Source organism: Cryptomeria japonica, chromosome 3 (genome assembly GCF_030272615.1).
Source record: "Cryptomeria japonica chromosome 3, Sugi_1.0, whole genome shotgun sequence".
Taxonomy (NCBI): domain Eukaryota; kingdom Viridiplantae; phylum Streptophyta; class Pinopsida; order Cupressales; family Cupressaceae; genus Cryptomeria; species Cryptomeria japonica.
Genome location: NC_081407.1, coordinates 391,103,537 through 391,130,186, shown reverse-complemented (window position 1 = coordinate 391,130,186; position 26,650 = coordinate 391,103,537). Strand labels below are relative to the sequence as shown.

General features: G+C 37.4%; 2 protein-coding genes across 2 annotated transcripts in view; one reads left to right on the top strand and one right to left on the bottom strand.

The window, feature by feature from the left end:
• The first annotated feature begins 316 nt into the window (after positions 1-316).
• The window catches only part of LOC131047852 (probable prolyl 4-hydroxylase 4), an 80,657-nt gene continuing 54,323 nt past the window's right edge, over positions 317-26,650 (top strand). Inside the window, exons 1-2 of the mRNA XM_057981639.2 lie at positions 317-667; positions 791-848. Coding sequence (XP_057837622.2) covers positions 456-667; positions 791-848 — 270 coding nt within the window. The 5' untranslated portion in view covers positions 317-455. The remainder of the gene's footprint in view (positions 668-790; positions 849-26,650) is intronic.
• On the bottom strand, positions 23,150-25,588 carry LOC131047851 (uncharacterized). The gene is made up of 5 exons (XM_057981638.2): positions 25,249-25,588; positions 24,996-25,148; positions 24,503-24,903; positions 23,981-24,389; positions 23,150-23,881 (listed from the first exon to the last, which is right to left on the bottom strand). Exons 1-5 carry the CDS (start codon positions 25,460-25,462, stop codon positions 23,283-23,285), a joined length of 1,776 nt encoding a protein of 591 aa, XP_057837621.2. The 5' UTR covers positions 25,463-25,588; the 3' UTR covers positions 23,150-23,282.

Here is a 26,650-nt window from a genome sequence, read left to right as displayed (position 1 = left end):
AAATGGACTAGATCCTAATTGGAAGAATTAAGTTAAGGAAAAAAAAAGACAATGAATTTAATCAACTTGCATATTATAATCCTTCCAATTAAATTTTGAAATATATATTTATTTACAAGGTTAAGATAAATACTAAATAAAAAAAATACAAAAATGCACACTTTCTATGGGTACTAATTAAATCTTCACACAAAATGACCATACCAAAAGGCAGAAGCATACCTATATATTAAGGGTAGTACAACTTTAAAGCAAATTTTTCTTCTAGATGTTTGACAAGCTACTTAAGGAAAAATAAAATAATAGTAGAAGTACACACTTTCTTTGAACAGATGGAGGAGGAACAAGTCAGCTCCTAAGCTCAACGTAGACTAATTCTCTACTGGAGGACGCATCGAGACTTCTCGGGTATCTTCACGTTAAGATCGCGCGAGGAGCTCTCGCACAATAACACAATGCCCAAATCCAATACCGAGAATTCTGTAGTGCCAGCACAAATGAAGAAGATCTGGATTGCATTTACGTGGGCATTGTTAGCATTAAATGTTAATGCCATAAGGACATTGGACAACGGATCTCTAAATGGCAAAAACATAATCGTCGAATCATCTAAGCAGGAGCCCGTCGTATATCCCACCAGAGTCGAACAAATTTCGTGGAAGCCCAGGCACATATCAATCCATCTTTTGGATCAAACCCCAAACTTGAATAGAATTGCTAAATTGTGGCACTTTTTGCCAGTTCCAGTATGAGAAGTTATGATATCAATTCCCTTCTTTATGTATTGCAGGGCTTTTGTGTACAGAGGGTTCCTTTCTCACGAAGAGTGTGACCATTTGGTTTTTCTTGTAAGAATCTTCTTCTCACCTTCGTCAGGTCATAAATTTCTAATTCAAGAAATTCTTTGACAGTTTTGAGATCGATTGTTTTCACTTCACCTAGTTTTACTTATTTACATCTCTAGAATGCCAGGCAATGTTATTTATGTGCTATTATTATCTATTTTTCTAGTTGTCACAAAATATCGGAGCGTCTGATATTTGGGCATGCAATATCAGTTACTTGCTATTTTTGTTTTAATAGAAATAAAGAAAAATTTATAGTACGCAACAGGCTTGGATTCAGGAATACATCTAGATATGAATCTGCGTACACGGTGACCAAAATAAGTTGAAACTTAGAAATACATTTATGTATGATAAGCAAGTGTGAGGGATCAAAGTATACCGACTCAAGCTTTAACTTTGGATCAGTTTCGAATTTAAACGGGCAAGTCAACGTAGGTATAACAAAACATTGATATTAATTAAAGCATGAATTGATGAAGACCTGAATTAGAAACTGGCATAATGGCTGGATCGCCGCTGTCACTTATGTGAATTACGAAGTAGACGATGAGTTCACATCATCTGTTTCCATAAATGGATCAATAGAAGATCCAATGATTCCCTTGGAGAATGCCCTGGACAAAGGGAACTAAACTGTAAAAGCCTAGGGATAAGCAGGGTTCATCCCCTAGATCATTTTTTACAATCCAAGGCTGATGAATCATTTGAAGTAGAAAGGAAATTGATGATGTGAATTTGCATCCGATCCTCGTGATGTTGGTCAAATGAACTAGGACCTTAGCACCAACAAAAGGCAGAAGCATACCTATAATATATAAGGGGATTAGAAAACTCCAGTAGCTGCAACTAAAAGAATAAACCTCACTAGCTTGTCTTTACCAAATTATAGACCTATATTTTCGAAAGGACAGTTAGCAGGTCAGCATCTGAAATAGATGGAGGGGAGGCAGTCGACATGGTATTTCGAGAACATCTCTATAATGGCTCAACATATAAACATAACAACATTAAGGAGAAAAAGGGCCGAACACCTCTAGTTGGGGTGATAAAAGAAAGGTTGTAATCAATCTGGTACTTCAAGAACACTTCTACAATGCCAATTGTGTAAACATAACTCCAAGGATATGGAGGGCCAAACACCTCATGCAGGGTCAATGAAAGACAGTGGATAATGAAGCCCTTGAATATCTGTACAAGTATTAACACCTGTGCTAGATCTCATAATAGATATGTCAATGCCCCCGCCACAAAATCTGATTGCAGCCCATTTTATAGTTCAAGCGATTTAGAGGTGGCGCCAAAAACAGGAGATGCTAGCATATTAAAGAATTTGATTAAGATTACATTAAAAGCTTATGGTAGCAATTAGATTATAAGGGGTGTGACTCCTTCCAAAGTCAAAGGTTGTGACTCCCTCACATATAAAAGGAAGATCATTCTGCTTTCCATTAGGCCTCTAGATCCTGGGTGGCTATCTCCATTCAAAGAGAATATGTATACCATGTGAGATTTCGTTATGGAGATGGCTACTCAACAAAAGGAAATACTGAGAGGGGGTGGCAGCAGGTGGGGCAGTTGAATCCATATTTTAAACTTTTAAAAAATGTGAAGCCATATAAAACTTTGAGAGAGCAAGCATTAAGATGCAAACACCAATTTTCTGTGGAAAACCTTTTTGGGTAAAAAACCACGGCATGCAATAGCGTTCATTAACAAATGGACACCAACCCAAATTGCAAAAGTGAGCACCAACTCACTGAGAGCACCTACTCCCCTTGAAGCACCAACTTCAATCTGCTGAAGCAACTACTCCAGTCCTTTTATGTTGATGGATAGCTTCGGTCGATATCCTTCAGGGCCGACAGATAACTAATTTGCCTAATTGGCCTATTGGCCTTAGACCATTTAGTTATATCGTTGAATATTAAATGGTTAAGTAAGCAAACACGATTTGCATATATCAATAATGTAATCATTCCTTAATGTGCCGATTTTGTATAAATCCCAGCAACCTTTAAGAGACGTGTTAATATAACCGATGCATAATTATATTATAACTAATCTTCATTCATGAGACGTGTTGATTAGAAGCCAACCCTTGGAGGAGTTGTGTTGGTTGAAGGCACATCTGATCGGGTATATATGAAGTTTTGTATCCCTCTCTAATAGACATCGAAGGACACACACATATAACAGTTCGTGGACATTCTACAGACATTCATTTATTCAGCAGTTCGTTGATATTCTACAGCAGATGGAAGACTATCTACAGCAGGTTGAGCATCAACTAAGGAATTCCGATTCTTTATTGCAGATCGTATATTCTCTATATTGAATTGTTGTCATACATATATAGCTTCAAGAGTGAAGCAAATTCTTTGTAAAGTCTCTTGACATAATTGAGATAATAAAGACATATTTAATTGCTGTGTTTTTCACCTTCAAGAGGAAGGTTTTCCCAGGATAATATTTGTGCATTTGTGTGAATTATTGTGTTATCTAATCTGATCATAAAATTTAACATTTTATACTCAAAAATTACTGAAACCTTTTGAATACATCCACGTATGCAGCTCCATTGAGTAGTTTTCAAACATAGGCTCCACACCCTCCTTATTTTCACAACTTCACAAACTCAGGCATCTTTCACAGAGCACATACATCCTTCACTTGCAAAAACCAGTCTGTAATGGCTTAAATATTGCTCAGAAATTACGAATTTCATTCTTTCCTAATGCACATTTCATTCGAAAAAATGCTCTTACTTTTTCATATATATTGGAAAATTCACAATTTTCTTTTTCTATCTCCTCACTTATGTAGAGCTCTTTATAAAGTTCCACGATGTAATCTGCCATTGAGAATGTAATACTCAGAAAACATACAGCAGCAACTATGAGGTACATTAAGCTCGAAATATTTTCTTTATCTCTGTCCACGTACAGGTCTACAGCCAAGTCTAATGGCAAGAAGGGAAATAAGCAGAGAGTATCCTTTAAATATGAATATCAGTCATGGCTGAATACTATTATAGATATATCGAGCATGAACAGCACTATAATAAGCTTTTCATCCCAAAAACCTCCCTTCTATATGTTTGAATACAAAAACAAGAGCTCTAAAAATCGTCAAAAGCAGAACACGCAAAGACCAACAATTACATACCACTCATGTAGTGCCTAAAGTTAGACTCCACAAAGTCTTTTTTAAGCTTCAATATAAAACTTCATACCAAAATTAGACTCCACGATAACTGCTCTGCTAGTGCGTACAAATGTATTCTACAAAGGGTACTGCCACGATTTTTATTTAGCCAATAAACATTGCCACACTTCTGTAATATATGGGTATCGCGCTGATAAGTAAGTATTCCATGATTCGCAGCCAATGATATTGTACGTTTTAAAAAAAAAGGAACCTGCACAATTAAAGGATGGCCCATGTGCCGTCAAAGGATCTTACACCAGAATAAGATGAGCTGTCCACTCACTGACAACACCTTTAAAATAGAATCTGTGAAGTCAATGAAGTTCGTTTCAAATGAAACCGCCAAGCACATTAATATTGCTGATTAATATTGCTGATGTTTTTTTCACTTTTTTTGGCTCCATACAACTGGGATGAACCTTCAACCTTCAGCATTAAGTGTAAGAAACATCAGATCTTAGGCATCTAGCATTGAGGACATTAACCCTTGCGATTTGGTATGAATAGATGAAAACAATATAATAATATGCACTTATGATATCCGTGCACTTATAATATTTATGCACTTACAATGCTAATGCCTTTATAAACTACTTTCTTGGAATAATATAATATCCATGCACTCATATCTTTGCAAACATGCTCTTATGTATATCGATAGTAAAGATAATGCTGCATAATGTTTGTGTATTGCGATGCATAATTTGTATGTTATTGATGTCTTCAATTGTGGTGGAGGGATAAGGCACACAATAGGGCAAATGGTGAAAGATTCCTCACTAGGTATTCCGCCTCGTAAAGATGGTTAAGGACTACGAGGCCACCTCATGATGATGGTTGAGGACCATCGGTTAAGGACCACATAAGGCCAAGGAGAATAAGGTCCTAACCTTGGGCCTAGGGTTGAGTCAAGGGCACCCAATTGCAATCTTCCCTCCAAACCCTATAGGGGTTAGTTATCAAGGTAGACAAGAAAACGGATCGTCAATCATAAAGGGAGAGAAGAATAGCATGATGGAGGGGAACGGTGTATAGGCTTTGCTAGGTATGCCACCTCATGAGCATGGTTAAGGACCACATGAGGCCAAGAGGGATAGGGTTTCCGCTCTTGGGCCTAGGGCTGGAGATATTTAGGGCACCTCATCATGACCATCCTCTCCACATCCTCGTTATGGTTGAGCCTATGAGATCATTTGGATTTTGGTGTCATTAGTTTGTTTCTCCTTTAATTCTAGAGATGGATATATTATATGTATTATGTCTATATTATTATCTAACTTGGTTGCAGGTTTCCAAGACAGACTTACCTCATTCTATTCTTAGGTAAGGAGTATCTCTCTAAGTAAGTTATGTTCCTTTGTTTCATTTGGATTTTTTGAATTTAGGGCAAATTACAAGGTAATCCAAGAAAGGGACATTACAGCAACTATATCAGCAATAGATGATCATAAGTGTAGGAAATAAGTGAGTAATTTTAACATTAAATATTTTTTAGATTGCACTATTTATAATTATTCTGCTCATACAAGCATCAACATGAGACCAATACAAGCTCTTGCGAGCATAATAATAAGACTAATATCAATTCCTTTTGAGTAACCACACTTGAAATCACCTGTGGAAGACGAAGAGTCGCAACTTAGAAATCCACTTATTTGAAACAACCTCCACACTAAAGCCAACTATGGAAGACCAAGAGTCACAACTGAAAATTCCATATTAGATGCCCCTTTTGGATTTGAACTTTGGACTCCACAATGAGAACTCTATCATGCCCCTGCCCCGACATTTGATGAATAGCATGAAATTGTCTTACAATACGTAAGACTTCACAATTTCAGTAATTGCCAATCTTGCAACCATCCACATTATACAGCAGGTCAGGTATATGGGGGCAGCGATCCTACCCATCTAATAATGGATTAATGAAGAGAAACAACTTATTAAGTTAAACGAACAAATTGTTTCAAGACAAAGAACGAGTGCAGTTATGAAGAGACACCACTTAGCAAATAAAGGGATGCCTCTTCTTCAAGTAGTTGTGTCCATAAGAGGAATCAGACCCCCCCACCACCAAGGGAAAGGTATAAAGGGCAAATCCAGGAGTCCAAGAGAAGCATTGATAAAGGAGATCTAAATCTGAGTTACAAAGATTCAAGCCGGACAAAAGATTGAGAAATATATAAGTAATTTGGTATGAGTTAGTACAGTATGCGTTAATTATTATATGGATATCTTTTGACATTGAACCTAAAGGATTAACATGGCATTATTTTCCTTTGAATGTTTTAATCATATATATATATATATATATATATATATATATATATATCCCATAATCAATCACATGCGAAGTTGATGGAAATAAGCTAGGGAAACGTAGTTGATGGAATTGAAATTTTAAATTGCTTTCATTGTCAATATGAATATATATCATAAAAAAATTACAACAAAATGCTCGAAGGTTGCAAGTTTCAGCTACAAAATGACAAAACATAGAAAATATGCAGCTGTCCCCAATCAGCATCTGATAACCTCTGCGATTTTGACTCCATACAGCTGGGACGAACCATCAACCTTCAGCAAGACAAAGTGACGATTTCCTTGCACTAATTATTTTGAACATGGATGTGATATTAGCTCCATAGACTGATGATGTCAGTAACATGGAAAATGTCATCCAGTGCTTAATTCTCTCTTACATAAGCATTTTGTCAGAGCCGTAACAGTCCTGACATCAAACTTGATCAAAGTAAGGTTTGCCCTCTCCAAGCTGGATTGTATAGACTTATGATAGCAAGTGTACAGTCTGCTAACATGAGCATCCTGAAGTTATCTTTTGATGTATATTTTCCCCTCTTAACTGACCCTAAAATCTGTGAATGTAAAAATAACAGTGGGTGTAGAGACTGATGACATGGACATTTTGAAGCTAGTTTGACACATATTTTGAATTTTCCCTCTTAAACTGGACCTAAAATATGTTAATAATAAATATAAAGGTGTGCATTTATATTTAATGTTGTCAAAGGGGTTGATCTTAATTAATTAAAGCATTGAGTTTGTAATGTCTCCAAATAGAGATTAACCTGGTTGTGCCCAAAATTGACGATTCCAACAACACAATCTATTCTTAACAGTAACATACTAAAGTAGATTCATTTAATCATTAATAAACTTAAGAAACAATGAACAAATACATGGATTAGTGAACAAGTATATTATATGGAATGATAAACATTATTACTAGCTAACTACCCCATAACCAATCATAGTTTAGTTCGATAGAAAAACCTCGAAAGAACGCAAGTAAACTGCTCAACCCAACTAAGCTCAAGTGCGTGCAGCGTCCCACTAGGACAACTTGCCCCTTGGCCCACAAGTGGTTGGAACATCCTGTTGGATATTTTGTCATTGATGTCAAAGGATGATGATCAAGGTTGTCTAGCAATTGTGTGTTTGAGCTGGTTGGTTGTTTGGTTGAGCTGCTTGAGCTACTTGGATGCATGCTTGAGCTGCTTGGTTGCATGCTTGGGCTGGTTGGTTGTCTAGTTGATTTTCTATGTTTTGTCATTTTGTAGCTGAAACTTGCAACCTTCGAGCATTTTGTTGTAATTTTTTTATGATATATATTCATATTGACAATGAAAGCAATTTAAAATTTCAATTCAAGTCTAATGTTATGTGTTAAGGTTCTATAATGTCTGTGTTTAATGCATTATCGATGTTGTCATATGAAAATTTGAAATTTCCTAATTTATAATTTTCCCTATTTTGTTAATAGTCATCTCCTAAAAAATGGCCTTCCGAAAAACCCATCCTAGAAACTTGGGGGAGCATAGGGAAAAATTAATGGAACTGATTGTTAGGCCAAGAATTTGGACTGAAAATGAAATGGAAAATTGTATTGTGCTAACTCAAAATTATATTAACATTCAATGTTCGCATAGAAATATTTATCAATCTCCAAATGATTGTTCAGTTCATCTTCTAAGATGACTATTCGGCTTCACCTACAATTGAGTAATGATAATAAAATATTTTTATTACATCTATTTATTTTTACAGCTAGGATTATATACATTAATATTACATTCCCCCACTAATTAGTAGGGTAGGTTGTGATACCAAGCATGCCTTTGAATTTTTGAAATAACTCTTGCCTAAGTGCTTTGATCAGGATATCATCTAGTTGTTCTGCTGTTGGACAATATTTTAGGCTCAGCTATGCATTTCCATCTTTCGCATGATGGTGAATCAAATGAAATTTCAAATTTGGTGTTGATGTGCTTAGTTCGGTGAATGAACATTGGATTTCTTGCCATTTTGATTGTAGAAGTATTGTCAACAATGAGCAGTGTTGATGAAATCTATTTCTCTTGCAAATCATCAAGATTCCTTCCAAGCCATAATTTTTCCTTGGTTGCCCTTAAAGGTGCCAACTGTTTTGTTTCTTTTGATGAGAGAACTGCTTCTTAGATGTACAAGAAATGACTATTGACCCTAGGTGAATTAGGAAATCTACATCACCTACATAATTTGAATATGAATATTTGACTTGGGAGTATTTGAGCCCATATTTTTTAGTTATATTCATATAACGAGGAATAATGTTTGCTACTTCTTAGTGATTTTCTCTAGGTTGCATGAATTTAAAAAGAACTCCAACAACAAAAGAAACGTTTGGTCTTGTTGTTGCATAGATCAAACTTCCAACAAGCAATTTATACTTAGTTGCATCTAATTTTAGTTTTAGCTTGACATTATAGATCTAAGAGGTTTTTTAGTCTTACATTCCAAATCTCCTCAAAATTTCACCAATGTATTTTTGTTGGGTGATAAAGATATATTTGGGTTATTGAATCACTTCAATGCTCAAATAGTTATGAAGGCATCCCAAATTAATCATTTCAAAGCTATTCAATTCTTCTTTCATAGTTGTAGTGTATCTTTCACTGTTACTTGTTCAGACAAATCATCCACATATACAACTGCCTTGTCAACTTTCTTGACAAGAAGAGTTGCAATTGTCAAATTCAAAATGCTTGAAATTCCTCTTGAAGAGATGCTTGGTGAGTGTTTCATACCATGCTCGTGGGCCGTGCTTTAATCCATACAATGATTTTATAAGCTTTCATACTCATTGTCCTTGACCTTGAGCTGCAAAATTCTTCTGGTTGAGTCATGTATGTTGTTTCCTTGAGAGTACCATTTAGGAATGCAGTTTTTGTCCATTTGATGGACTCTCCACCTATTTTGTGTTGTCGCAGCCAACAAAACACAAATGATATCCACTTTGCTATAGGTGCAAAGGTTTCTTCATAATCTATAACTTTTTTTTGACCACATACCTTTTTTGAGCACATACCTTTGCGATAAGCATTCCTTTATGTTGGTCAATTTATCTATCTACTTAGTACTTGTTTCAAATGACCCACTTGCAACTAATAAGTTTACAACTAAATGGAGGATCCACCAATTCCCAAGTTTGATTCTTCATCAAAGCATCATTTAGTTTTCATTTGAAGCTTTTTGACTTCTTTATAGGAAGTTGATTTTGAATCATTAGCATTCTTGATTTCTTCAGCAGGATACTTGCTCAAGTTTAGCTTTTCTAGCTTATCTTGAATTTCTTCAATGTGATTTTCTTGTTGTTTGGCTTTGTATGCACTTCTAGTGCCTGTCTTCCCAACTTTGTTGGATTTTACATCTTTGAGTGCTTGCATCTTCCATTTGGCAACTTTTATTGTGTTTCTTGTGGTACAATCGGTGCCTCATCTTCCCGATTTGAAGCTCATTCATCACTTTATTGCTGCTCCAAAGTCTCTTGAAACTTGTTCTCATCTTCTGATGAAGTCAGCATTCCTGCCTGGGAGGCAAAGATCCAAAAATTGGTTCAATGTTTGGAATCTCACTAATTTTGTTATCATTCCCAATAAAATGTCAAACTTTGTAAAATTTGGAAGTTGGCTCAATGGCCGATCAATGCTGGCTGCATCTTTTGTGGTTTTACAGAATACAACATTCCTAACAATGACGAGTCTCTTAGCATTCTTATCAGAAAATCTATAAGCTTTTGAGGATTTTGAATACCCCCAAAAGATGCACATGTAACGCTTGGTCCAACTAGTTTTTGTTCTTCATGGGAATCAATGCACAATATGTGGATCCAAAGATTCTGAGATGCTGCACTAATGGAAGATGACCACACCAAACTTCATATGGACTTTTCATTTGAAGAGTTCTTGAAGGTGGCTTGTTGTGAAGATTTATTGTTGCCTTTGCCACTTCTCCCCAAAAATGTAGGTTTACTCCTTTGAAGTACATCGTTGCCTGGACCATATTCATCATATTTTTGCTCATCCTTTTAACCACTTCATTTTGTTGAGGATTGTGAGGGACTATGTGATGATGCTTGATACCATTTTTCCTAAGGTAGTCTTCAAACACCTTTGATGTGAATTCCTCACCATTATCAGTCCTTAGTGTGCTAATATGAGATTGAGAATCATTTTCAACCATTGTGCAAAACTTTTGATCAAATTTTTTCAAAGGCTTCAAATTTTTGCTTGAAGAAGTAGATCTAGGTCATTCTGTTATAGTCATCCATGAACAACATGAAGTACTTACTACCACCAGCAGAAGGAATTGATAATGGACCACACTAATCAGAGCATATGAATTGCAACTTCCTTTTAGCTCTCTAGTTCGAATTTGCAAAACTCTCTTTGTTGTTTCATCAAAATGTAGGCCTCACACTTTTTAATTGTTTTGGGAAGAATGGGCAGGCCTACAACAACATTCTTTTGCATTTCTCAGATGTTGTCATAATTCACATTTTCCAAATCTTACATACCACAAAATATGTGCTGAGATACCTCCTTCGGCAAGGTGTGCAAATTTCTTTGAAACAAGAACCACCTTCAGCAAGGTGGGCAAAATTCTTTGAAACAAGAATCACCTTTGAGTTTAAACAATTTTCATTCCTCATCTTGTTTAGGTGACATTATTCACAAGCTTCCTTTTGATTACTACCTCTCCATCGTCCAACAAAATGGAGTGGCCTTGTTGCCAAATGAGCACTAGGGACAAACAAATTTCATCACTGTTGTGGCAATTTGAGGCAAATTGTTTCTTTTCTTTGTAGTTGCAGACTTGTTTTTATCTGCCAAATATATTGGACCACAACTTTCTTCATGAAGCTCTCAAAGAATTCCTTTGAGAAAGTCACATGTTGCATGGCTCCTATAGCTAAGACCCAAGCATCATACTAGGTTGGATTCACTAATGCTCAGTTAGCATCATTTGATGTAGAGAGAACACATTCATCCTGTTGACAATGATTACATGCAAATTGATCTGAATTCAGGCTTTTTTCTTCTGCTCATTTGCCTTTTGTTTTTGATAAGCTCTAATCTCATCCCTTGAACTTTTGCATTCATTAGCCTCATGACTCCGCTTTCTACCACAACTTTTGCAAAAGTGTTGTCTATGTCTTTGATTTTCATGATATTCACCATTGCTTCTGCTAGTTCTTCCTCCCCTTCCTCTATTACCTTCTTAGCTTCTTCCTTTGCCTTTGTCACTCTTATTACCTTTAGAAGAAATTTTAATTGAAGATTTTCCTTTTTGATGAGTAAGGCAAATGTTTTCTTTTCTCTCGTGTATTTAGTCTTTCTTCCAAAAGACTTTCTTCTTGGCCATCTTTTGAACCAATTTGTCAAAGGTGAGCGACTTTAATTGAATGCTTGCTTGCAAGGACTCCAAGTAGGTTGAATATGTGGGAATAATTTTTTTATGAAGGCAGCCACAATTTTCTCACCTGCAGCTTCAACATCATGTTTTATGACCAAAAATTTAGAAGCCATTTTCATTACATCTTCATTTTTCAACTCAAGTTTTTTGAATAACTTCAATTGCAAATGTATAAATTCCAATTTTGAGTGACAACCAAACAATACTTTCAACTTGTGTAGTGCCTCCCATGGTGTGTTGCACCCTTGTATATCTTGGAAAACTTCTCCATCAATTGAGGTCCTTATCAAGGCCAATGCCTTTACATTTTTATGCTTCCATATTGGTAATTTTGTCACTTGCTCATTCTTTTTTCTCCATCACAAATATCATACCACAAATCACTGAAGATGAGTTTATTTTTTACTTTTCTTGACCATTCTAACTAGATGTCCTCAAGTAAGGTTGTGCCAATTATTGTTGAAGTGGAGTGCATTTTTGTTTATGTTGTAAATGGGAGATGGATTGCTTCCATACCTCTGCAATAGGTTTCCATTTTTATATACTGGACAAACTACTTTATCAAATCTCTCTATATACCTGTCTTAATATACTTGTTGGGACATGGAAGAAGTTAGTCTTTTCAATATTCCCATCAATACGTGAAAGAGACTTTAAGGCACGTGAGAGAAAATTGGTACGTGGACTTAGGAAGTATGTGAAAGGGATCTATGTTGTTAACGATAGTAGACCATTAGGTCACGTTGTACATGGAAGAACAAGCTTCCTATATACTCCATGATGACCTGCTTCAACTTTTATAGTCTAATGGCAATTCACATAAGAGTAAATAGAGGGAAATAGGAAAGTGAAAATTGCGATCTCTTTGGCAATTTATAGGGATAATGCCATAAATGACATTGTTGCAGCTATGTTAGGCATGGGATGCAATAGTTTAAACATGATGGCATTACCGATAAATGTGAACCAAAAGCTTTGCTAATACTGAATGTTGCTTTTAGGTTTGCAAATTTGTTTTGTTTTGATTTTTTGCAGGAGAAAAACTTATTGCTTGCAATATTAAATTTTTTCCCCAAAACTACTTTGAAATCGGTAAAATAATGCTGATAAACAATGACCTAAAATATATTTAAAAAATACCTCCTCACCAAAAATTTCCCATTTGAATTAAATATAAATATCACCTACATATTAAATTACTGCCCAACTAAAAATGCTGAACACTTATAAAAAACATCTCTCTTTTTAAATAAAAGACTATGATTTAAAAACAAACTTTATTTTTAAAGCAACCAACCATATTTTTAAACACCTGTTTGTATCGAAATCCTAAAAATAGAACTCCAAAACCTAAAAAATCTTGAAAACAAAAAGACTTGGGATTTGAAAAGCATATTATGGCAGCTTAAGCAGAAATGGCAAAGAACATAACATAGTTTTGGTGAGCAAAAATTAGCGACACAAAATTATATTGATGCAAACTCAAAACTGTATTAACAGTCGATATTTACAAAGTAATTTCTCAATCTCCAAATGATCGTTTAGTTCATTTTCTAATATGACTGTTTGGCTTCACCTACGGCTGAGTAATAATAATAAAATAATATTATTGTCACATTTATGTATTACTGCACCAAGGATTAGTGATATATTAATGGTACACTGATCTGCAATTATAGTCAATCTTGGTTGTACCCATGATTTTCTTTGACAAGACTTTGTGGTGAAGGCTTGAGTTCTAACGTCTAATGCGTGATGCTCTGCACTTGTATGAGGTGGAAGTGGCAGATGAAAAGTGATCACATTGATAAGAAGATCTTTTCTGCACAAAATTTGCCCTTTTTGTAGGTATGCAACACTGAATATGACTGATATCATGTGGGTTGGAAGATACAATGCAATTCTTAGTATATGATAGGTATACAAATCTGACTTCCTAATCTATCCTCATTCCCCTATCTATCTGGCAATAAAGATGTTTTGAGCATTACTGTCTACCGAGTCGGCTGCTGTTCACTTTCAATATTATATTAAAAATATTGGCTGCCTTATGATGAGAATTTTATATACCTATAACATCACCAGGCTATAGATTTTGTTGTCAAAGGAAAATAGATGTGTTCTTTCTTAAATATGGGCACATCACTAAAATTATGCATAGATTAATAGAATCCTGAAGGAACCTTATTAATAAAATTGCAAAGAATGCTTATTCATCTGGTAAAATGTTGCTGTTTGGATATCTTCCTGTTGTCAAGTAATTGAAATGTATTTAAGTTTTTTTCTTTTTTTGGCAAATGCTGTCAAAGGGGACAGGTCCCATTCTATCAATGTAAAGAAAAGTTACATGATTGCGTGCAGGAGGAACATTAAGCCCTCTGCACATTAAACAACCCTCTCCATTTGAAAGGGTGAAAAAAGGTTGTCATTGTGGCATACAAACTCACTAAACCTGCGAGTATACTCCATCTCAGAATGGATCCCAGAGACGCTAGAACATACTCCATCGCAGCAATCCCATTATCAAGGTTGCAGATCAGAAAATCCATTGTCACCACCCATATGTCTTGTTGAGTGAGAGCCAAGAGGGTATGAAAAAATTGAGTGAAAGACATTCATTGATGTCTCGAAACAAGGCCAGCAAAGCCTCATTGACCGGCCACTAAAGCATCACTCCCGATGATAGCCCCGATGTTAGTTTTAGATCAGACTGTAACATATAGATAGCGATAACAGAGAACCAAATCAATGCGCACAAAGAACACCAAAAAATACCCTGGGAAAACCTCCCTCTTGGAGGTGAAAAACCGAGCAACTAATCTCAGATATTTACTATGCAATAATCAGTAGATGTCCTTACAATCTGCTTCACACATGAAGCACTCAGAATGCACATTGAACTAGGGCACATTGCAACATACTTGTTTCACTGAGCAAATAAGGAAATCCGCTAGATAAGGTATGAATGAGCAGACCAATGGGTAAGTGCACTGTCATGGAAGATGAAGAACCGAATTCGCTGTCATGAAAGGAGATTTTCTGCTTCAGAATGATTTGCTGCCCTAGCAGATGAAGTTGCAGGCTTCAGGGATGACTTCGCTATCCTTAAGAGTACCTTCACTGTCCTTAGAAGGTAATTCGCTGTTGACTGGATGTATTCGCTGAATATTGCTGAAGGAGATCGCTTTTTATATTATGGTGTCATAAGCATGAATGATGCTTTGTATATATATGTGACATAGCCTCCCAATTTTACCTAGGTCGGCTTTCAAGGAGAACTATTTAATTACAATACTTTAAATTTGGTGCTCAATATAGGGTCAGCCCCATACATTACAAGTTACATTATAGGGTTAGACTTATTTACAAGTTACATTGGACATTATAGGGTTTGCCCAATATGGTTTACACGTTCCATGAATTGGGGCCAGACCAATACATATTACAAGTTACATGCTGCCGCTCACTTAGGGCCAGACCTAAGTATGATTTACATATCAAATTGAACCATCAATATGGCTAAGGCCGACAAGCCACTTAGCCGTCAAGGGTACTAGGTCGGCCCTAGAAGGATCCGACCTAGCTACACATTAACACTCGAGACCTTGCTAGATATCAGCTCCGCGTGAAGATTTCGTTTGCCTCTAGCTCAATGGCTTGATTAGAAAGAAACTCTGCAACTGAATTAGCTTCCCAGAACACATGTGAAATAGTGTAATCATTGATCTTATCCAAGAAGAGGCAAATTGTCTCGATCCACACCTTAGATTTCCAACTCGAGCATTGCTCTATTAGCAATTGCGTTCACCGCCACTAGGGAATCACCTTTGATATCCACTTGCCTAATCTCTCTCTTCATACACTTTTTAAGGCCTTCATGAAGGGCTGCAAATTCAGCGTCATTGTTTGTTTTGTCAATCAGCTTGATTGCAACCATCCAGACCAAACAACCACTATCATCCTGAAGAAGGTAGCCAACACCCGACAACCCAGGGTTTCCCCATGAGGCCTCGTTGAAATTGAATTTGAGTCTGCTAGTCAGAGGTAGGAACCAGTGAGCATTGGCTCAAGATGACTTTGACTTTATAAGTCCCCCGTCGGCTTAATAAGATGTGGCCATGCCTTCATCATTTTGTTGTCCCAACAAGAAATGAATTTACATTTCCTTGAAAAAAACTTTTGTATTCAAATGTTCGCAGATCCCAACTTCACTTTTGCTCAAAAGAGCAGCAATTGACAACTCCTTATCTTTAAAGATTTTGTTGTTCCTCTCTTTCTATAGATGCCAAATGATTTGAGCCGGAACCTTTGTTGTAATGTCCTCACTTCTCTAGTTGCCATTCAGATGCATAGATTTGCCTGTCAACCATCTCGACAGGCAAATTCATAGTGTACGGGATGATTGGTTAGCCAAAGGGGACCAATACTTAGTCAAATTTTGCTTTGGTGAGCTATTTATAATAAAACTTTATAAATTGTGTTATAAAGTTACTTTTTCTAAATTTAGAAAAAATTATAAAAAGTTACTTTATGTTGGAATAAGTAACTTTATATTAAAAGTTACCTTGCACACTTCCGTAAGAGGTTTTTAATAAATTAAAAGGTGGTTATTATTTCATGATGAGACCCCCCCTCAAATTGGCGTCACATTTAGGGAGAATTTGATTCCAAGGAATCTTTAAAAGATGCCAAAAGGAGTTTGATCTAGGGTTGAGGAGATAAAAGAGCCTTGTATGTATCATTTGGGATGATTGGAGATTGTTATTTTTTGAGAGTTATTTGCATTTGTAGGTCTGCAACGCTTCTTGGAGGGTTTGAATTGAGTTTGAAGACGAAAATCTTCAGATTTGGGTGAGAGGATGAAATCCCCCTCACCACTGTGCCATCGATTTTACTAGGAATGTTCATATTTTGCCAATAAGGGGCTAAAATCAAAGTTTGAAAGAAGCTACCACAGGGTTATAGTCTGAATATCAGATCTGAGCTGGTTTTGGGAAGTAATTTCAGAGTTTGTGGCAAATTGTGGACAACCATTCTCTCCCTAGCTAAATCGTACCACTTGGAGCACGCCCGAAACTTCAATAAAATAAATTAAGGGGTTTTGCATCAGTGTTTTTATACATATTTCATTGTTAGCAGCAAATAAGAAGAAATCCATTGGTTTTTTGGTGAAACTGGCTCATATTGGAGCTACAGGAGCAAATCAGTGGGTAGAATACACACCAAATTGGAGTTTCTCCTGGGGAAATTCGGGAAGTGCATTGGAGTAAGGATTTCTTCACTAAATTGTTTTAGATAATTATCCAGTAGGTGAATAAAGCTCTCAGGGGTCATTGGTTGCAGCTTGAGGTGCTTCATTCAGTCATTTCATGGTTTCACCTATTCAGGCCAATAAGTCACCCTCTATTCCCAGCGCTGGACTCCTGGTAGGCCATTGTTGGCTTGGATTGTTGAATATAATCATTTACATTCATTTGTTTATTGCTGATAAATAAAAATTAGAAGTCTGAGACCCATTTTCAGTCAATTATTTTATGTGTTGTCATTGTTATTCATTTTGCATTGTCAATTCCCAAAGCTTAAATTTAAAAAAACTAAAAAAAAAAAGCATAAAACCTCAAAAAACACATTTAAAACCAAAATTTCAACCGCTGGTCAAAGAAATCAGACTCAGAAAAATATATCAGATTGCTCCAATCAGCACTCAGCATCTTTCATTTGTCCATAGGCCACCCCAGAGGGCCCCTTTAAAGAGTCGAGGCAAGCAGAGAATACATATAAAAGATTGACTTGAAGGGGGCCCAACTACCCTAGCTTGTTACAAAAGTATGATCAACACTGTTGGGCCACCTTGCACTGGAGGAGTGAATGATTGGTGGTTTCATCATATTCCTTGTAGAGAACACATTGATGAGGACCAACTTTGCCAATTTTTTGAAGTCTCTCCTCAGATAAAATTCCATTATGCAAAGTTGTCTAGGCAAATGCACCCGCTTTGGGTAAGACATAAGTCCCCAATATAAGTCCTTAGGCGACTGGCCATGTTCCCTATTGGATTTGGCAATTGAATATCCCAATCTAACCAAATAGGAGACCAATTTTGTGGCACACCAAATCAGCCCATCAAAAGATTTCTTCTTCCCAATTCCGCTAAAATCCGATCCTTGCATCCTTTCTCAAGCATATCTAAATCATTCCACCCATGACTTGGGATACCAATTGGATATACAATTGTAAAATAACCACATACCTTTCCCCCCAGCACTTGCTTGGTAGGGAAGATGGCGTTGGCAACTTGGTACGTTGTCCAGGGAGCAAAAACCATCTTGTGAATTGTGCCAAAACAAGGCACTTTCCATGTTCCTGACGTGCCATGTGAGATGATCGATGATCAAACTTTTGCACTTAATGATGAAATTCTAGATCGTAGAACCTTGCGGGAGGATTCACAATGGTCAAAATTAGGTTGGGATGTTGATCATCCAAATACTTTAATCTGAGAAATTTGCTCCACCACACATTAGGATGTTTTCAAATTCACCATGCCAACTTAGCTCCAAGAGCGAGGTTTTGGATATGAAGATCATGAATGTTTGCTCCACCTTCTGAAGTGTTAGCTTTAATTTTTTCCCAGACAACCAACATTATACGTTTTCTATCATTTGACCCCTCCCACATAAACCTCCTTTGTTGAGAAGTTAGTTTCTGATTAGCACTCGATGGAAGATCCAAACGGGACAAGGTGTATATTGGAATCACAAAGATGATTGAATTGAGCATGGTAATTCTGTTAGCTAGGGAAAGCCATCAATCTTTCTAACAATCTAATTTTTTAACACATTTGTACACAATATGATTCCACAAATCTAATTTAATTGCTCCGAAAAACAATGGGATTCCAAGGTAATTGGAGGGGAGGCTTGTGATAGTAAACCCAAGGATAGCTACAAGTCTTCTTTGCAACGGCTTAGGCATGTTGAAGCAAAACACATTTGACTTCCCTTTATTGATCACCTGGCCTGAAGCCTCAAAATAGTCTGAAAGGGTATCACCAATGCATTGGGCTTCAATAATTGTCGCCACCCCTAGTAATAGATTATTGTCCACAAACAATTGATGCATTAAGGTGAGAAAATCTTGAAGCACCTTGATACCCTTCCATCTGCTTGATTCGACCCTTCTAGAGATTTCGTGGCCAAGGGCATCCACCATAATGACAAATAAAAATAGGGACAAGGGGTTGCTCTATCGAAACCCCTTAATGCCTTAGAAAAAATCACATGGGGAGCTGTTGATTACTACCACATACCTTGGTGTGGAAATGCAATTGAAGATCCAATCAAGCGTTTTTTTGCAAAATCGAATCTCCATCTAACTCTTTCAATAGGCCTTACATCAAGTTTTAGCAACATATCGCTCAGATTCAACTTCTTGATAGAGTGAAGGGCTTTGTGTACAATGATAATTCCATCCATAATATTCCTACCTGGAACAAAGCCACTCTATTCTTTTGAGATCATCTGAGGAAGGAGAGACTTCAACCTATTTGCCATAACCTTTGAGATAATTTTATTTTATAAATTGAGTTGTAGAGAGAGATTGGTCTAAAGTCAGCGAATGACAAACAATTCGGCTTTTTTGAGGATCAACTCTATATTTGTATTGTTGAAATCCTTAAGAATGGTCTTTGGATCTTGAATCCTCTATAACTCTCCATACATCAATGCTAATGATGTCCCAACCCTTAATAAAACAACGCAAGAAATCATTTAGGTCGCGGGGCTTTATCCAAGTGAAGATCAAAGGTGGCCTTCTTGGTCTCTTCCAAAGAAATTGGCCCCATTAGGACATCATTCTCTTTGTTCATGACCAAACTTGGTATGCACTTGACAAAACTATTGTGTAATGCGTCAAACTCCATTCTGCCCAACAAGTTTTGAAAACAGGCAACCTCTATCACTCGAATTTCCTTAATGTCCACCATAATACTGTGATTGTCTCTTTGAATTTGCATAATCTTATTCACGCTTTGCCTTAACTTGGAAGTATTATGGAATAATTTCATACTCAAGTCCCCCTCATTAAACCAAACTTATTGAGATTTGGTTTTCCGATAGCATTCCTCCCATGCCCAGATCTTTTGATATTCAGTCATCAGTCTCTTTTCGCATTTGAATTCAGCTTGGGTCATTCCATTCACGATTAGAAACTCGCTAAACTCAACAAGCTCTTTTTCCAATTGCTATTTTTTAGAGAACATGTTTCTAAAGACATTCCAATTCCAGTTCCTTAACTTCTCCTTTATCCTCTTCAACTTTAAATGAAATAAGAACATTTGAGTTTCCTTCTCCTGCAAGGGTTCTTCCCACCATTGTTTAATGTTGGAAATTAAATCTGGATGTCTGACCTACATTTTGTCAAACTGAAATTAATATTTTGGTTTACAAGCCTCATCCACAATCTTTAACTCCATCGGAAAGTGGTTTGATATGGGAATCAACCTAATTTAAGATGACGAGAGAGAGGGCCAAATTAATCCATTCTTCGTTACTCAAGAAACGATCCAACCTTTTTGCAATATTGGAGAAGCCACTCTTGTTGTTCCATGTAAATCGCTTGTTGGAAGGAACAAAATTGATGAGGTTGTTGATGTGAACAAAGGATGGAAAATCTCTTTGAGTTTGTGTGACCCTTCGAATACCACCTTATTTCTTCTTGATGTCCAAGATGGCGTTGAAATCCCCTCCAATAACAAGTTTGTCTTGTAGTTGCAAAATATCGTGGCTTATGTCAGAACACACCTTTTTCTTATCTTCTATCTTTGTAGGGCCATACACATTAACTAAAATGAAGGCCAAGGAAGAGTTTAGACTTTTGATTGTCACCTTCTACCAATCCATAGTTGAGAAAAGCATATCAACACTAACTTTGTTTGCTAGCCATAAGATACCTAAGCCACCCGAGGCACCAATTGCCTCCACAAATTGACCGTTCCATCCTTTCCAATGTTTGATGAAGATGTTGGCATTGACAGACAGCTTGGTTTCTTGCAATAGAACAACTTTGGTCAATTGAGTTTCTAATTGGTGCATGACCATGTGCCACTTGTTAGGGGCATTGAAGCCCCTGACATTCCATGTGAGGATCTTCATTGTCCTCTAAGCGAGGGGTTTCCTCAATTGGATTCAGATCTAAGAATGTAGGCCTTAATTGAGGTCTGCTCAACCTTAAGAGCATCTTCCTCCCTCTTTTACTTATGAGACTTCCTTTGCCCTTTCGATAATTCTTCTTTAGAAAGTATCCTGCTGATTGACTTACACTTTGAGGCTCAAGGATATCAAATTCATTAAGAAGATTATCCTTTTTGCTATTTGTAGTTTTTGAGTTTGACTCTACACTCAACAGAGTGGCTTGTCTAGCCTCACAATTGACTGGTGAAGAGTCCCTAACAAGGATAGCCTGTACAACATCTTTTCCTATTATTTCGAGTTCAATCACTTTTGCGTTTTCCTTGATCCCCCCATTCCTAATGAGAGTCTCCAACTGGGCTTGTTGTGGAACTTCTTTCTCCTTTTGACTTGAATCTATGGGAGAAGGATCCCCGTGGGAATCCTTCCCATTTTCAGGCTAATTCACCTGCAGGTGGTTGGTCGGGAGAGAATTGTCTAGATTAGTTGGTATTGGCTCTGTCATAGGAGCTTCCCTCTTTGGGTGCAACAAGTTTGGAAGCCTACTCCCATTAGCCTCTTTAGGAACCCACTTGAGTGGAATAGGTTTAGGGCAATCAAACAAAATATGTTGCCTGCTACCACACCTCAAACAAAAAAATCTCTACTCCTCGATCTCAATAGGTTGTTCCCATGTTCCACTTGATGAGGACAAACAAAGAGTGTCGGGGATAGGATTGATCGTAATCAATTGGATTTAGGATTTAGGCAAAAAGAGAAAAACCCTCCCTATTTGTGTCAATGCCAAGGATCATCCCTAAATTCGAACCTATTAAACATAGTCCTCTGTCAAATATTCCATAGGTAGATTGTATATGTGAATCTAGATGGTGTGATCACATGAAGATTTCACCTTGGGGCTAAAGTTTGATTCTCAATTCTGCAAGTAGATCAAACTTCCATCGCACCACCAAGGATATGCCTCCAAAGCATCATCTCGGGCCTTTCCTCATCAATTTCTACAAGGAAAAAATGTGTGGGGATAAAGCTAACATCAATCACACTGTCCATGTATTTGCAACCCAACACCTAATCTCCTCTCGACAAGGGTTTCTTTTGATGATTTTTCCAATGAGTGTTGTGCTAGACAAAATCGCCGCTTCTTTATTTGTGATAGAGGAGACATCCAAATTGCAAATCACCGAGCATGCATGAATGGAGAGGGAATCATTAGCCTAAAAACCCACTTTTTTGTTCCTTGTATTTTTGTTGGATTTTGCCCTTGTAGAGTTGGATGCGTAGTCCTCTGCTCGAGAGGAATTTGGTTGGGCCTAGTTGGAAAGGGGGGAATCTATAGTTTTGTTGGCATTCCATTTGCTTTCAGCAATATCGCTTCTCCACCCCCACCCCTTTGTCATCGTGAGCTAATCTTCCATATTGCTCGGAGTTAACCACATTAGCGTGATTTCAACCAAACTGATCCCCACATTGCACGACTGCCAGTTGGTTGTAGAGTGTGACCTACGGATCCATATGATGCAACTTCAGCACTTTCGGCGACAGGCACCAGCTTCTTCTATCACTCCAAGGATGTCCTCTCACCCTCCCTGTACTCAATAGTAGTCTATTAGTATTTGCCCCGTTTTTGTTGTTGTCGTCTAGAAGACGACTTCTTTTTTAGGGGGCTGATGTAGACGGCAATTATGTCGTCACTAAATAAAACATGGTTTGTTATGTTAATTTGGCATGTAATGGGTAATTAGTTGTCGTAGGTAGTTGGTAGTTCCGACAATTGGCACCTCCGCCAATTGACCGAGTGGTTTATATTTTGGCAAAATATTGGGGAACAGGAGTTATGATTGGGGACATATTTTTGATGTGATTGTACCAAAGAAACGAAACTCGGACTTGGCTCGGACTCGGCAAGGCCAAATCGGACTCGGACTCGGGACTCGGCGTCAGACTCGGCTCCAGACTCGGCTGGACTCGGGAAAGTGAAAAACTCAAAAAATTTAGAGATTTTTTAAGATTTAAAACTTGTTTCATGCACCCTTTATTGAATAAGACACAATAACATCATCAAACTTGGCTCATTTCATTACATAATACATACACAAGTATACATCTATGATCTATCACATAAGCATAAACGCAAATTGTAGCTGAAGGAAATAACAAACATAGATATATAAATATTGTCAAATGTATACAATATTACAAAACTCATGGAATAAAAAATCCATGTCATCATATGATCATCATCAAATGTTCCATACAAATAACAAAGGTAAATACATCTACAAGCCTATGGCGCAGAGGAGTCTGCACCCTCCGGCCCCGACGTCGGCTCCGATGAAGGCCCCGGCCCCCTACGAAGGCGTCTAAGGTAGGTCATAGATGATTGGGCAGCCATAGCCGCTCCTCGTGACACCACGCCATGCTCACCAACATCAGGAACATCTGTGTCACTATCACCATCTCTGTCACTATCACCATCTGCCTCTGAATCTCCTCTCTCTGCTCGTGCTCTCTGCTCCTCCTCTGCCATGGCTACAGCCTCAGCCTCTATATCTACCTGGTCGATCCAATCAGTGTCATCATCACTAAAGACAGCCATAGGATCTGTTTCAATGGCCCACTCTGCCTCAGGATCAACCTCATCTAGAATGATAGGAGAGATGTCAGCTAATGCATTCTTTCTCATTCTCAGGCGGAGGTTGTAGTGAACAAAGATAAGATCATTCATCTTCTCCACGGATAATCTATTGCGCCTCTTGGAGTGTATGTGCTCAAACATACTCCAATTGCGCTCACAACCAGATGCACTGCATGGTTGGCTCAAGATGCGAATGGCCAACTTCTGAAGATTTGGTGTCGTTGGGCCAAAAAAGTTCCACCAATTATCTAAGTTTGAAATGAGAAAAATAAATAAAATCAGTCTCTCATAAACTCATTTAACAATATACAATAAAACTAAAATTAAGCCTTACAATTTATTTTTACCTGGCATCATAGTTGTCCTACTTTCTTTGGCGATAGGACGAGAAAAGGTCTCCCCTTGTGCATTTGAGAACAACTGTAGCTCTCGCATAAGATCTGTCTGAGTACAACCAACAGGTGCCATCTTCTCCATGACTGAGTATAGCCCATCAAGGACCTCCGCATCAGCCCTGAAAGTAGGGCTAAAATGGAATGCCGGATTCAAATAATAGGCTGCTGCATGGATGGGCCTATGAAGCTGATGATGCCATCTCTTATCAATGATCTGCCAAATGGGACCATACTTGCTCTCATCTCCTGCATAGATAGATTTGATGCCCTCTTTCGCCCTATCCATGCCCTCATATATGTAGCCCATTGCGGGCTTTTCTCCATCCGCAACTCGCAACAAAACCACCAAGGGCTTAACAAACTGTAAAATTGAAAATATTGTGTAATTTAAAACATGAGCAAATAAGAGAATATGATGAATAAGTTATAAAACAAAAAGTTAAATAAAAATTGTAGAATTTATAAAAAAATTACCTTCACTATCTCATCACAAGGGCTCCAAAAGCCTCGCTCATCAAAAATGCAGTCTGCCATATCTTTTCCTGCTGGGGTGGCAGCATAGGATGAGGAAGACCACTCCTCACCAACAATCATATGTCTCAAGGCCATCTTACAACGAAGCATGGACTGCAATGTGATGAAGTTTGTGGCAAATCTTGTGATTCCTGGACGAGCTAACTCCTTATGCTCTGTGTATTGTCTCATAAGAGCCAACACCCATGAATGATTATATACAAATTTGCACACATTTCTTGCCTTTTCTACACATGTCTTGACCCATGGAAGTTTTCCAATATCCTCTAACATGAGGTCAATGCAATGGGCGGCACATGGAGTCCAAACTATAGATGGGTGCCTCTCCATCAATAGTCTGCCTGCAACAACATAATTTGTTGCATTGTAATTAATGAGGTTACAAAATAGAAATTAATTTGCAACCAAAATTAGTTTGTAATCAAAAGTTTACCTGCAGCAACATAATTTGGTGCATTGTCAGTCACCACCTGTACCACGTTCTCTTCACCCACCTCATTAATCACCTCCTCTATCTGCTCACATAGGTAGGTGGCATTCTTGCAATGGGCGGAGGCATCAATAGACTTGATGAAAACGGTGCCCCCTGAAATAAAAAAATAAAGCAAGATCAATGATCATTCAATAAATCATTAAATGAAAAATAAAAAATTAATGCCTAAATGAAACTAAAATTAATCAATCACCTGCGGAAGAAACAAGAAAATTAAGGAGAGTTCTATTTCTCCTGTCTGTCCAACCATCAGTCATGATGGTGCAACCTTTAGTGCTCCATATTTGGCGTTGATCACCCAATTCTTTCTTCACATCATTCACCAATTCAGTCAAAATGGGTCCGCTCAAATCAAACTCAGAAGGGGCTTTGAACCCCGCCCCACAAATGGTAAGGGCATCAACCATTTCTTGCCAATAAGGTGACCTGTCACAAATAATTTTAATGAGATAAGTATGTACTATGTATAATGAACTATATACAACAAAAATTAATACGAACAATCAAATTATAAAAATTAAAACAATCAAACATAAAACATTTACTTGGCTGTGAAGAATGGAATATTGCCATAGATCCAAAATCTGCCAACTGCCATTTTAGCAGCATCATGGACCTCCTTGTTCCAACCCATGCTCTCAAGTGACTGTTGGGACCCAGGAGTAGTGCGAGGTGCAAAAAAGGTATCCAACCTAGATTTACGAATCCTAGGTCCAATGCTAACATTCCCACTACCACTGCCAGTGCTAGGAACATGAGAAGGGGCAGAGGCACTGGCACTGGCACTGGCACTTATAGAAGCAGAACCGGAAGCATGAGTAGTAGCAAAATGAGTGGGACGATATGAAGGTAAGGAAGAAGGCCCTCCAACACAACCTAATTGTGTCCCTGTTCCTAAAGGTGCATGTCTCCCAATGACTGTGAGATCCTCTTTTTCTTTCCTTTTCCTTTCAATTTCTTCAACCATTACATAGCAATCACGTACGGCCTCAGTGACTGCTTTTGTGCATGGGTCGGCATCATGCCCACGCACACCAGCAATATGGTATTTCAATCTATATATGCCTCCATGGAATATTGTTTTGCAAAATATACACTTTGTTTGCCCTTTTCTTTGCCCTGAAAAATCCTCATGATATTTCCAAGCAGGGTCGTTTCTAATGGGAGGTCTAGAAGAGGACATTGTATGATTGTTTTGTGAAACTTGAGGCAAATAAGAATGTGAAGGTTGCTGCAATAAAACATTACAAATCCAAAAATAAATTAAGACATTCATTCTATGTTGTGCATTCATAATTTCATTCTCATTGAACATTTTTTTCAAAAAAGCTAAAGTAGGGTTTGCAATTTTTTTTTTTTTTAAATTGTAGGGTTTGTCAAACCCTACTTTAAAAAAAATAAAATTACAAACCCTGGGCCTACATAGTAACATAGAAAAGATTTTGGAATAAAATGTAAAACTTTCAAAAAAAAAAGAATAGAAAAATGAATTTTTGCATATAAGAAACAAAAAAATCTCAAAAAAACAATGTTACCTCTTAGAACTCTTGAAGAAAATTGAAGAAATTGAAGAAATCTTCCTTGCTGGTTTTTCT

Coding starts and splice junctions, on each gene's coding strand:
- LOC131047851 (XM_057981638.2), bottom strand. CDS start 25,462: ATGGTTGATGCCCTTACCATTTGTGGGGCGGGGTTCAAAGCCCCTTCT. Junction 25,149..25,248: donor TTTTCTTGTTTCTTCCGCAG/GTGATTGATTAA, acceptor TTTTTATTTCAG/GGGGCACCGTTTTCATCAAG. Junction 23,882..23,980: donor TAGGACAACTATGATGCCAG/GTAAAAATAAAT, acceptor TTTCAAACTTAG/ATAATTGGTGGAACTTTTTT.